Raw genomic sequence first — 13,481 nt, 5'->3', positions numbered from 1 at the left:
AGGACATAGCTCTGAGATCCCAGTTGTATTTTTACATTTGAACTCTACCTCCAGCACTCATGTGTTGAAGACTTGGTCCCCAGCACAGCTCTCTGATAGAGCCTGGAGGTGGTCCTTGAACATGAGGAAGAAACAGCTCTTGGTCAAATCCTGGTTTAAGAGGCTAATGGAGAAGCGCTTTAGACTTTGGGAGGCAAAGCACAGCCAAGGAAAGCTGTCACTGTGGCCATGGCCTTGAGAGTGTATTTCCTCCCTGGCTTCCTCTAAGCCCTCTGCTTCCCTGCGGCTTCCAGGTGAGGAGCTGTGCTTCAGCACAAGCTCCGTCTGTCCGTCCTTTCGTCCATTCTGTGATACTCTGCCTCACCTTGTGCCCAGAGACAGAGTTGGAGACCAGAAACGGGAGCCATGATGAACTTTAGTTCCTTAAAGTTTACTTTGATTCTTTGTCATAGCAATGGACACGCCAGAGTTATGTAAGAATTTTTATTTTGATAAGTGCAATAAAAAAAAATTCTTGACCTGATAAACAACAAAAAAAGCCAGTCTCCAAGGGCAACGAAAACAATGGAGCCAGGAGCAGCTGCTCATGGTTGCCAGCAACAGGATAGCGGCTGCCTTGTCACCCAAAATTGTCTGCATTTTGTGTCAGGACTTGGTGGCAGCCCAGTGAGGCCAACTTAGTTTTAAGGAGTCATCAAGCTGCCACAGCAACATTTGGAGTACAAAAAACAGCACCGGAATGGCACCTACAGTGGACAACAGGTGGGGCTACGGGGTGACAGAAACTCAGGTCTCTAATGGCACTGCACAGTATTCTGGGCAGCTACAAAGTAGGAGATGCTCTTTGAAACAGTCAGTTACAGCCAAATTGATGTTGAAACTCTTGAAAGTCACTATTAAGAAAGACGGGTTTGTAATATCCAACTTTAGCTCCCATGGCCTTTCAAGAAGAGCCACAGGGACAGTACTCCTGACTCAGAAGTTAGAGGAGAATGACCCCAGCCCTGGGAACACCACAGCTGGGATAATGAAGAGCTACAGAAGGTCTTGGCAGAGAAGAGGACTAAGCTGTTGGAGGAGATAGACCAGAAGTTAGGCATCAGCACACTGATGCATGGCGCTTGAGACCTGTAGGGCCTCACTGAGAAGTATGTCATTAATACAAAGGAGAGACTGACCTTCACCTTTAAGGACAAAAGGAGTATTGCAAGAAGAGGAGAATGCACTGCTGGTGAATGTGAACCCGGTGCATAAGAAGCTGGCCAAGAGCTGTGCCCTAACAGCTGCCTTGTGCAGGTGGCCTCGGCACAGCAAAAGCTAAATAAGATGGGAACTGGAGGAACTGGCTAGACACCTTCCATAGAACTAGGGTGACCACCAGTGGCCTCATGAATGAGAATTGGCTGAGAGCTGGGTCATCCTGCAACTACAAGTTCAGCAGGGCTTCAGCTCACCTCTAAGTATCTCACTCTTGAGGTGGTGGTGCCAGAAGATGAGATACGACCTCCTGAGCATTAGATTCAAGAGAGGGACTTAGGTTTCATACTGCTGGGCAAAGCTCAGCACCACTACCCAGAGTGCAGAGGTGGTCCTGGAAAAGGCAGAGCCGTGGTCCTCAGCTTGAATCCCCACTAGTTGATGCTGGAGTGAGAACATGGACATCAGCAAAGAGAATGACAACGGGGGGGGGGGGGGGGGCTTTGCTTTCAAGAGGCCCAGAGTTGTAGAAGGACAAGGCAGAGAGGAAGCTGTAAAGGCTGGGGGGGTTGGGGGGATGGTTGAGGGGACATTGGCTGTGGCACCTGCACTGACTACAGCTTGTAGGAATGGTGAGAAAGATGGCAGAGATTGTGAAGCAGAGAAGGATCATTCTGAGAAGGGTCCTGGTAGAGTTCTACACTTTCTGAGGTGTTCCTATGACCTGTCTGGCAACCTGGAGGAACAGGGGCACCTCCTGGACTTTGCAGGTCATAGGCAAGGTGAAGGTAGAACCGCGGATAAAAGCTTAGCTGAAGAAGATGAGCTCCAGCTGCACACCTGTACACTGTGACTTTGCTTAAGAGTCACGAGGCCTGTGCATTGTGCTCAGTGGCTGTGCCAAGAGCATGATATGAATATTATCCTCCTTTCTGATTCCCTCCCACCCTTAATGTTAAATAAAGTTCCCTCCTTATTTAATAAAAAAGCAGGAAAAAATATATACAAATTATTGTAGAAATAATACAAAAGAGGCTGAAATTGTCAATGAGGAAAACCAAAATGAGTCTAATTGTATAAAGGCTCTTCCCTTGCAAGAAACAGGGATATAGCTGTAGACCCAGTTTAGTTTTGCTGCTTATAAAATAAATTAGGAAATCCAGTCGAGGTCAAATGTTGTAAGCTCACTACTGTACCTGCATCTTTAATCTGAGGAGAGTTGACCACAGTGCAAGGCAGAGAGCTGACGGTAGACAACCAGTTTTCATCCAGAGTCCATTGTCCTGTAACCTTCAAGTAAAAGCTGAAGAAAAACAAGCCCTTAGTCTGAGCCCCGAAGTTGACTGGATTGTCTCCACTGTAGTGCTCAAATAGTTCACTTCTTAACAGAAGGCCCCAGAGCAACTGCCTGTCACAAACGGCTGCTGCTCCTCAGCCACCATGAGTTGGGCCTCACACCAGCCAGCAGTTTTCCTAGCAACTTGAGGTTTGTGTGCTGTGGCAACTGTTAGCTACACCTGGAAAACCCCTTTTGTTCATACGAGGAAGGGAAATACAAGGGATGGCCCATTGGTGGTTTGGAGTGCACTTCATTCTTTTGTAGGAAGCACCTATGTACACTGCTCTCCAACCCAGTTGCTTCTGAGGGTTAGCTGGTCCCTCAGAGAACAAATGTTCAGGGAAATTGTAAGTAGCCCACAAAGTCAAAGGCTTAGTCACGAGCCCACGCTTCAATGCCAAAGCAATCTGGTCTTGACTTCAAAAGAGTGTAAAAGCTTCTCCTCGTTCCTCAAGAGAAACAAGGAAATCGGCAGCCAGTGAGGGCTGTAAGAGGACTGAAGACTGTTGGACCGGTTCCAGCTCCTACTTTGGTTTCTGGACTGAAGCAGCAAATGGAGGTGCATCTACTATTCTAGCCGTAGAATTCCTTGGAGAAGCCACTGAGAATGGATGCTCTCAAAGATGACCAACATGGATCTGAAGGTTCATTTGGGCAACTCCAGAAAGCTTTCCTTTGGGAATGATTGTCGAGAAAGTTACAGATGCTAACTAACCAGCTGCCGAAGTCCTGACCAGTCCTGGACGATGAACAGTGTGGCCAGAGGCTGTTGTTACGTCCATGCATGTAGGGAACAGCCTTGAAAGCCTTGTAAGCGTCTATTCTCTACCATGGTCACATGGGAATTTACCCATGAAAATGAAGAGGTAACTGCTGCTCTCCCCACCAGAAAACAACAACTAAGCGACATGCGCGGCTCTGAAGAGATTGAAATAGCAAGCAGGATGAGAGCCATATGTGAGAGGCATTCAGGTAGGAATGAGCTAGAATAACTAAAGACTTCTTATCTGAATCCACTGGGGTTGAGTCTTCCCGGTAGATGGCTAAAACATCCAGTCTGCCCAGCAAGTTCTCTTGACAACTTGGGGAATTTTGTAAAAGACCAAGCAGTTTTCAGTTGGAACACATTCACTCCAAGGCATCCATGGTTTTTAGCACCAACGCAATCTTTGATCCTCCCGTCAAACCATTTTTGTATGAGACAGTCAGGATCTCATGTAGTCTAGCCTAACCCTGACCCTCTCATCTCTTTCTGCTTCTAAGTGCTGGGATGACAAATGTGCAGCAGAACAACTGGGCGGCTTTTGTTTGGTGCATTGCAGACTTTGCTTTGTACTGTGCACCCAAAACAGATAAAATCCCCACCAGACTCATTCCTTACTTCTGGTGACTTGGCTCATCCCTGGGATGTTTTGGTGTGGAGTGGAATATATTAATTACATAAAGCACCATTTCTTAGACCCTGTTTTTTGACCAAAGGTCAGGCTTCCCAGCCTCATTATCTCAGGCACAGTCTTAACGCATTGATGGCTAATCGGAGGTTAGGGAAATGGGACAGTAGCCGGTATGGGACAGTAACACTTGACAGGAACTCCTTGTCATGTTCAGCTGGGCTAGGAGGATATATTCTATGAGCTGTCATTGCTTGTTTCTGTACCAGAAGTTGACATAGGATGGAATTTAGCACTTATTTTAGCACACTTCTGGGTTCTCAATAGTTCCCAGGAAGAAGTAAAATCATTTCAAAGAGTTCACTACCTGTGCAAGGGCAGGCAGATGAGCAGCCTAGAAACATACAAGCCCATCTGCCCAATGCCATGCTTCTGCTGAGCAGAGCTACCCAGGCCATACCACAGTCACTATTCTTTGCGTTTCAGATCGGTCCTTTCAGCCATGAAACTAGAACACAACACACCCTCCTCCCTCCCACCCCATCTTTTCCATTCCCTCCCTTACCCATTGCACATTTCCCACTTTACTTGGAGGTTATATCACACCTCCGCAAAAGCCAGGCTATACTGTTCTGGCTTCTTCCCACACCTCCGGGCAATAATGGCCAGATACAGCATGAGGAGGGCCACCCAGTAGCAGCCATACAGGATGGCCCCAGAGACTAGGAAGGCTAGCTCGGTCTCACTGAACAGGTCCTGGCAATAAGCTGTGTAGGCTAACCCCCCTAGAAGAACTGCCACCCAGATGGACACGGGGATTAGGCCAATGAAGTTCACGACAATGGTTTTCCTGCCAGAAGTGCCCCAGCCAGACTTGTTGATGGTAGCAATAGCAAAGATCTTGGCTGGCAAGAGGCTGGACATATAGAGAAGGGAGTAGAGGGACATGAAGATCATCTCTGCATTGCCTCGAAGGAAGCAGGCATAGGTAGCCTTGATAATGCCCACCAGCTGCACTGTTAGCAGGAAGAGGAGAATGTTCCAGATGCGGCCACGGTAGAAAAGTTGTATGACTGTAGCAATGAGGAAGAATGGGAAGAAACCTGTGACCACTGATTCATAGGTCATCCAGAGGTGGTGCTTATGGAACCACAGAGAATTGTAGAGCCATTCCCGAAAGTAAGACTTGCTCCAGCGGGTTTGCTGATTGAGCCATCGAAGGTACCTAGTGGGGGTCTCTGTGAGGCACTTAGAGCGTGCTGTATACTTAGTCCGGTAGCCAAGACTCAGGACTCGGTTGGTAAGGTGCCGATCATCCCCAAAGCTGCACTTGCTGCCTAGGAACTTCTGATGGTACCAATCCTCCAGGAACTGCTGAAGGAGGCTGTTGCGGTACATGCCCAAAGGCCCACTAATACATTGCACACAGCCAAAGTAGGACTGGCAGGCCCGCTCCACGTTGAAAGCCATCCAGTACCTCACACTGCTCAGGAAGGAGATCCATGAATCATACTTGTTGAGGATCTGTAAGGGAAGAGATGCTGTGTTCATCTGAGGCCTTTCCAGCCTGAGTTATATAGGCTGCTGCTCAAATTCCTGGTCATTAGCTCTAAACTCAGGAATCTGAAGCTTAGGGTGGCCATTTAAAACCTCAGTCTCCAGCACCAGCTCCACCTTTATATTGGCTCCTGCACTGAGTCCCAGTTAATGCATTCCAGTGATGGGTGCCATGTCTTAGAGCCACTGGTCTCAGGAGCCTTGTCTTAGGAAAGCCTGGAAGAGGGCATGACATATTGTCTGCAGTGGCCTCTGACAAAGACCTGGGTCTGTGTGCTTAGTATACTGCCTATAGCTCATTAGCCTAAATTCCCTAGAGCATGGGCTTTTCAAGGAACTAACTTGGGAGCTACCTGCTACACTGTCAACTCAAAAGGAAGTACTTTTTGAGACCTATAGTGGCCAAATCCTGTATCCCTCCAAATCTACTGGTTTTCAAAAAAGCAATTTTTTTTAACTTTATGTGTGGAATTGCATGGTATTGTGCAGAGGCATGTATGTTTGTGTGCCTCTGGTACCCATGCCAGTGGAGGTCAGAAGAGGGTGTCAGGTCCCCTAGAATTGCAGTTATGGCATATATAGTGTTACCATGTGGATGCTGGGGATTGAACCTGGGCCATCTGCAAGATCAGCTGAGCCATCTCCAGCCCCCTCTTCAAATTTCCTAACTCTCCCCTCCCCTTACATTCACAAGGGGCGAGAACTGAGTTGAGTTGGGCAGTCAGTGAAGTGAACCTCTTGAAGACCAGATAAACTATCAGGGAAAGTGCTTCCCAGGTACTAGTAAGTCAAGGGATGAATTTCCCAGGCATATCCCACTGCGTTTGGAAACAGAAAAGCCCAGCCCCAACCCCCAGGAACCCTTGGTTACTTCTTACTTGGACATCTCCTCCAACACCTCCTACTTGGGGATCTTCTTCCAAGACTCGAAGCATCTCAATGGTGCAGGCTGGGTCCAGCACAGTGTCAGAGTCACACACCTGCAGGAGGATGCACTGTTAGCATCTCAGGCCTGAACAAGAACTGTCACTTGAGGAAGCAGTGCACTGCCCGAGGAGCCTGACCGCTCACATTCACTTCCAGCAAACTGCTCAGTGCCAGGTAGAAGGGGAGGTGAAAGACAAGGGAAAGAAGAAAAGGACTCTTGACTGTTCAGAGACCACAAGGCTAAGGAGGGAGCCCCAGCAGATGTTGTCGGCCTGCTGCGGAGGTGAGCCAATGGTAGTTTGCTAGCAGCTTCTCATGTCAACCCCTGGCCTCCAGGTGACCCGACAGCCCTGTGATAGGGACGAGCCTACCTGCCCAAAAGCCCCTCCAAGAGACAAAACATCCTGTGCTTGGGATCTCAGCCAAGTCTCTCAGGCCAACAGCTCCACTTGCCTGACCTCTGAATAAGCCCAGAAACTGGCAGCCATTGCCAGCAAGCACACCTTGCCTCAGACCTTGCCTACAAATGCAGCCCCTCCTCTCATGGTATAAAATAGCACTACTAGCTGCACCTGAGCGCTGGGAACTCTTAGGATGGTAACTGACTTCCAGTCCTCCCTCCCACCCCCCACCCCCACCCCCACCCTCCCCAGTGGGAACTGTTACAGGGCCTCTTTATGTAGTCCTGGCCATGGTGAGATCCTATGTAGGACCAGGGTGACCTTGAACTCACAGATCTGTCTGCCTCTGTTTCCTGAGTGCTGTGATTAAAAATGTGAACCATCATGAACAGCCTTTTCTGTGTGCCTTTTAAAGTTACTAATATGGCTTTGGCATACCACTCAATAGGAAATTGGTTTACTAAGCCCATGACTGGGCTCTGTGGTCAGTGTTCTCAGAGCAGATGAACTTTAAATCAATCCTGTGCCATCGAAGCTTTTACTAAGTTTGCTGTCCTAAGGCCCTCACCCAAGTTCCCAGAACCTAAAATAAATAAATGGGTCCTGGCTGGGTAAGTGCCTATTAGCCCACAAGAACAACCCCAGTCTGGTTCTCTTCATGTTCAAAGACAGGGTGGTACAAAGCAGCAGCAGAAGGCTAAGTGGGAACTGTCAGCACCAGCTCTGCGTCTTCTGTCCCTCCATCAGACTCCGAGCTGGGGAAGGTCCCAGGGAGCCGCCAGCCAGACCCACAGACCCGCCTCAGTTTAAAGGCCAGCTGAGTTCCACATCGGTCAGGGATGTACACAGAAACTCTGTCTGGAAGAACCAAAACACAATAACCCCACAAAACAAACAAAATGCCCCCCCCCCAACTAACAGAACCTGTGCAGCCCAGTTGTCTGTTTCTAGTTGGTACTGAAATGTATACTTCTTAATCTTTTGTTCTTTCTAGTTTGTTCTTTGAAATTTTAAGCTATGTAAACCTTGCCACCCTAATAGAATTTCCAGGCTGGTGCCAATGACCACTTGATCAGGATCTGGGCAGGGTCTGTTTAGAGTTCCACCTGTGCCAACACTGGGAAAGGAAGTTGGTCATTCATATACCTGAGTCTCCCCAGCTGCCATGTCAGACATGAATTTAACACTAGGAAGGATGGGGACTTTGTGGTCCTAACTCAAAACAAGTGGAGTGATTTGTTAGCAGGATCCTTTTACTTGTTATACTTAATTTTTAAAAAAGATTTGTTAAAGAATGTGTATGGGTGTTTCCTCTGTATGTAAGTCTGCAACACATTCGTGCATTGCTTGTAAAGGCCATAAAGAGGGTGTCAGATAACCTGGACCTGACATTACAGAGGTTGTTAGCTGTCATGCGGGTTCTAGAGTTGGAAGGTGGGTTGGATCCACTAGAATAGCCAGTGTTCACTGCCAAGCCATTTCTCTAGCTCCCTCTTCAAACTTCTTTATGGTGTTTAGTCGCCCTGTCGCCAGGAGTGAGACACAAGAATCAACAGTAGGCCTTGGATAAGCAGCCTGGCTGACATTCTGGTCTGCACTGTTGCCAGCTGTTTGACATTAGGCAAGTTACTCTCTAAACCTGTTTTACCTTATTTATGTGAACCTAGAGCAGTGCTCACCTGCAGAGCTATTATTAAGGGTTAAAATAATGTTTGAAGCACACACCAGCAGTGCCTGGTATAGAGTTGGTGTTGCCTACCTCTTGCTGCTGTTGTTATGGGGAACCTGTTCAAGGTCTGCTCAGTTATCAACAGAACCACAGCCCAGGTTTGGTCAGTCCCAAGGTTGCTTTAGAACTGTTTATTACACCTTGTTTAGGGAAGAGGACGGATAGCTACAACACCAAGACCTACATCAGATTTAAAGTTGCGGGAGGACAGAATGCCCAGCTGGTTACGTGTGCCCATATGCACACACTCTAAGGGAGGCAGCCTTACCTGGATGTAGTCCACTGAGTTGCCAAGGGCCTTGAAGGCAGTGTACATGACCTCACGCTTGCCCCCCCACTTCTGCATGATGCATGAGAAGGTGCTGGCCCACACCACAGCTCGCACACGCTCCATGCCTTCCTGCAGGCTGGCCTCTGTCTCTCCTTCACCCGCCTCATGGAAATTGCTACGCCACACAAAGAAGCCAGCTTGCTCAGTGCCACCCAGCACCTCATGGAAGATGTCCAACATGTAGGTATCTTCCTGGCGATTGCCATCCACTACCATGACCACCTTGAGGTTTGGAAAGGCAATGCGCTGAGCTGAGCGAAGGCACTTGCGCAGGTATTCGGGGTCCTCTTGGTAGGCAGCAATGCAGAGTGCCACTGAACGCGGCCTCTGGGAGCAGTGCAGCTTGAGGGGGCGCCCTGCCCTGCGCATTCGACGGTGCTCCAGGAAGGCAAACAGGCTCTGGATGAGCAGATGTAGACCCAGGATGGCACCGTAGAGGCCAAAGGACAGGTAGTGCTTTTCTGTGTGGATAAACTGGTAGCCTGTCACATAGGCCGCCAGGATGCCTCCCAGCACTACCAGGGCAAACAGACTGGTGCCCACCACACGCAGGGCTGTAGTCAGCTGCACCGGCATCTAAAAACAAGATAAAGAGATAGTGGATCAGGCAGGGACAGCATTTATTTCTTGTTTTCTTTTCTTTTTTCCTTTTGGTCTTTTTTCGAGTAAGGGTTTCTCTGTGTAGCCCTGGCTGTCCTGGAACTCACTCTGTAGACCAGGCTGGCCTCAAACTCAGAAATCCGCCTGCCTCTGCCTCCCAAGTGCTGGGATTAAAGGCGTGCACCACCACTGCCCAGCAAGTTCAGCATTTCTTGTCAAAAAAGCTTGAGCATTCTCAAGATAGGCCCAAGACAAAAGAAATGACCCATTATTAAAAACCATTATTTCTTACTGAACTTGACTTAAGACCACTGGAAATTCAGAGCCTAAGTTGCTGGGGTTCAAGTCCTAGTTCTGACATTTCTAACTGACCCACTCCCCTTTCAGCTATTTGACCCATAGAATGTATTATACAACTAACCTCATAGCATGTTCCAGGAGCAAACACGTGACATGTAAGGGCAGTAGAATAGTGTTGATCACAGACAAGCCAGATAGTCCCCTGGGATATGGTAGGTGTGATCTACCTGACCCAAAGCTCTTAATCCATAAGCTTCTGTGGGGACATTGGGCATAGAGGGGACAGCTCTACAGGCAGTGTGGGAGAAGATGGGTCAGGGGGCAGCCCAAGGCCTACAGCTACCACCTCTAAGTGTTAAGTGTACCCTGGGAGGGGACCATTCCCAGCACAGCAAAAGGCCCATGGAGAAAACAGGGGCAGGGGATGTAAAAGGGGTGTGAGGCAGACAGACACAAATCATTTCTCTCTTCCACCCTTCTGTAAGACACTGCGCAGGGTTGGCTTTCACTGTTTTCTTTACTTGAGAGGCAGGAGAAAAGGCCAAGAGATGGGAGAGGGGAGTTGGGGTGTGGACAGCCCTGCTGTAAGACCAGCAACTGAGCTATAGGGGACTGCAGCAAGCACTGCAGAGAAGGCTGCTGGGGAGCTCCGCCTACTTGGTCCTAGTGTCCTGGTAGGCTTGCCGGCATGTTTCCGGCCCAGCCACTCAAACAGTGTAGGTTCCCATTTGTAACTAAGTTGGGGTTTCTAGCCCCCATCCTGTTGGGAACAACTGTGCATTAATGAGAGGAGCCCAGGACTTGACATCGGAGACCAAGGTTTGGACACGCTCCACTGCCTCCTGGCTTCCTGACCTTGCCCAAAGACTTACTGTCCATGTCCCCAAGAGGGATGCTAATGGTTCCTTGCTTCTCAGATCTCAGGTAATTTCCCTGACAATGGATGCACATTAGCCCCTAAGGGCTTTCCCAGGTGGGAGCGTTAGGAAGCAGTGTGGGAAGGAGCGGCTGCCCTCCATTCCTGTCTCTTTAGCTACCTGTCCAGATTGGAGAATCCTTGTTTTAGACAATGACCCCTCACTTCGGAAACCTGCTTCAATCCTGGTCTCCCTGAATCCAGGCACCATCCCAATAGGAATAGACTCTGCTGCCAGAGATATCCATCACATAGGATGGGTGCGGAACAGTCACTGCTTAAATCCGCAAAAGCATTCTTCCAGCAGTGTAGATTGGAAAGAACTCTTGGCAGCTTGGCCTCTCCGGGAAGCATGTCCTCTGGGCGGCCTGCCCTACCAGCCCCGGGAGCCGCCGCATGCTTCCTCTGTAGGACTCCCAGCCCTCCTTGCACACACCCAGCTCAGGGAGCCCCAGGCATACGTCCCCTGCCTAGTCTCCAGCTAGAGCTGATACATAGGGGACGCTGCGGGCCCTACTGCCCGCCTCGTTCTGGGAAGGGACGGGAGGTGCTGTGGCTGGCCCAGCAACCTGCGTCCTGGCGCCCCGCCTCGGTGCAGTTCCAGAGGCTGTCCGGTCAGGTCCAAGGCAGCTAAGGAAGCTCTCGCCACGCTCCTCACCCGGCTTGAGCTTCACCCCGCTGGCTAAAGCCACACAGCCACACCCACGTGCAGGTTTCCCACGACTCTGCTGGGAAGGAACGGAAAAGCCAAGGAACAACTGCCAGCCCAGACCCTACTCATCTTCTCAGGGCCCCAGGTACCTTGGCAAAGGAGTGCCTGCAAACAAAGGCAGCATCCCTGCAGTTGCCAGCCCCCTCCATCCGGGGGCCAGACCCCCTCCCCCTCAGGAATTAAGAGGTACCCATCTCCCTACAGAAGACCCAGGAAGGTTCTGCAGCTGGATATTCTATGTACAGTCAGGCTCTGGCACGGGCTCTTGTTGAGGTCCTCTGCCCAGAGAGGACACTGTATTTCCCCAAGCCGGTTAACCAGAATGTGATCTTATATCCTGGGCCGCTTCCTCCATCCTCTCAAAAGAGATCCAAGAAAGCTCGCCCAGGCTAGCTAAGGCGCACTTAGATTCAAGGGCACGAGGGTGGGGGCGCTTTACGGGATCCATGTCCCATAGGACAATGAAAAGAAATAAAAACCTCCAGGCAAGGACGCACACCTCCCTACCCAGCAGTAGAACTTTGAGGGCTGCAAGATTAACAGCAACTCTCCCACTGACAGGTGCGCCCTGCAGCCGGGCTCACGCACGGCAGTACAGAAACTTGCACTAGCGGCTGGAGCTCCTCCAATCTCTCCTAGGCACCCTTGGACCTCTCTGAACCGGCAAGGAGGAGGAACTCATCTCACAAACCTGTGCTGTAGGGACCAGATCGCTGGAGATCTCGGTGTCCCCGCAGGTGTGAACCCCCTGCGGGCGTGAGTTGGGGGGAGGGGCACTCTAGCCTCGCTCCCCGCACAGCCTCCCTCCACCCCCAATTCATTCACAAAACAAGAGCCGCAAGGGAGGAAGGGAGGAGAGGCTGCGGGAGCCCAGGATGTCGGAAGAAAGGGAGGAGGGGGTAGGGAACATGGTGCAAGCGACTGCCGCCGGGAAGCATTGAGCGGCCGGAGCCCCAGGGTCCCCAGGTCGCGGTAAGAGGCTCCGGCCCCTTGGGTGCGCTCACCGTGCCGCCGGCTGCCGGCGTTCCGGTGCTCAGCAGGCCCGCGGCGGCTCCATGCTCCTCCTCCGGCTCCCGCCGCCGCGCACTGCCTCCACGGTGCCGCTGGGGCTCCGACTGACGACCGCCTTGCCCAGCAGAGCCGCCTTAAGTATCGCGCGCGACCCACTGGGAAAGGCGCCCTCCTCCGGCACCAGGGCAGGGAAAGTTGGCAAGAGTGGGAGGGCTCCCGGAGCCCGCGGGAGCGCCCGGTGCCCGGCCACCGGCTGGCGCTCGCCAGACTCGGGGTCTGTCGTGGACCTAGCCCCTCCGAATCGAGAGTCGCAACCTCTGCCTCTAGAAAACTAGGGACCCCCAGTGCAGCCCAAGGCTCAGCTGCTCCACGCCGACCTCCGGGCCAGCAGCCTTGGAAAGGCTGTCATTGTCCCTAGCCTAGTACCTGAAGCATCGTTAACTTTCCGGATGACCAGTGGGGACCTACAAAATCGTTCATGTCCATCCCCGCCCCCACGCCCCGCTCCCGAAACCTGGAAACCTACTCACCCTGCAAACGGGCTACCCCAGAAAATCTTCTGAACGCCAAGGGGCGGCTCGCTATGTGAGGGGACTCCCTAAAAACCTTCCCGGTGGCAACAGAGAGGGACAGAAAAGAAAAATTGTCAAATAAAAGGAGGCTGGTCAAAGAAGGTGTTAACTATTATGACAAGCTGAGCTTTGAATTCCGCAGCGGGGCGCTGATGACTTTAAGGCTGTTTGCAAAAGCTGCAGATTGGTCTAGCAGGAATCCAGGAGGTTCCGGTCTTAAAGCCCAAACGGCTCTTCCTCCCCACCTTTCTTTCCCACGTCCCGACCTCTTAGGTCCCCATCCGACATCCTCGCTGGCAGTTCCGTGGTCCCTGGAAGTTGGTGTAGACTCCTCCGGTGAGGTGAAGCCGAGAGGGAGTCCAGGGGAGAAGAGTGTTTGTTAGAGGTAGAAACTCTAGAACCAGCTGGAGATCTCGAGGTTTTACATCTCAGAAAAACCTGAAGAGAAATTGTAATTAAAGACTAGTTTTAAAAATGAATTTATGGGTCCTCCAACCG

The 13,481-nt window shown here is 50.9% G+C and overlaps 1 protein-coding gene across 5 annotated transcripts; it reads right to left on the bottom strand.

Annotated features, from left to right (window-relative positions):
- Window positions 1-453: 453 nt before the first annotated feature.
- Window positions 454-13,114, bottom strand: Has3 (hyaluronan synthase 3). Of its 5 annotated transcripts, none has more exons than NM_008217.4 (4): window positions 12,942-13,114; window positions 8,810-9,448; window positions 6,363-6,464; window positions 454-5,451 (listed from the first exon to the last, which is right to left on the bottom strand). In NM_008217.4, the coding sequence occupies exons 2-4, from the start codon at window positions 9,446-9,448 to the stop codon at window positions 4,528-4,530; spliced, it is 1,665 nt and encodes a 554-aa protein (NP_032243.2). In that variant the 5' UTR covers window positions 12,942-13,114; the 3' UTR covers window positions 454-4,527. The 5 variants fall into 5 exon arrangements, with proteins under 5 accessions (NP_032243.2, NP_001317977.1, XP_006530764.1 ...); NM_001331048.1 differs by lacking the exon at window positions 12,942-13,114 and adding an exon at window positions 12,405-12,520; XM_006530701.3 differs by lacking the exon at window positions 12,942-13,114 and adding an exon at window positions 12,092-12,919 and having other exon boundaries at window positions 2,158-5,451.
- Between the last annotated feature and the right edge of the window lie 367 nt (window positions 13,115-13,481).

The sequence above is a fragment of the Mus musculus genome, chromosome 8, assembly GCF_000001635.26.
Source record: "Mus musculus strain C57BL/6J chromosome 8, GRCm38.p6 C57BL/6J".
Classification (NCBI taxonomy): domain Eukaryota; kingdom Metazoa; phylum Chordata; class Mammalia; order Rodentia; family Muridae; genus Mus; species Mus musculus.
The sequence above is the reverse complement of the archived record's forward strand: the minus strand, read 5'-3'. Positions and strand labels throughout refer to the sequence as shown.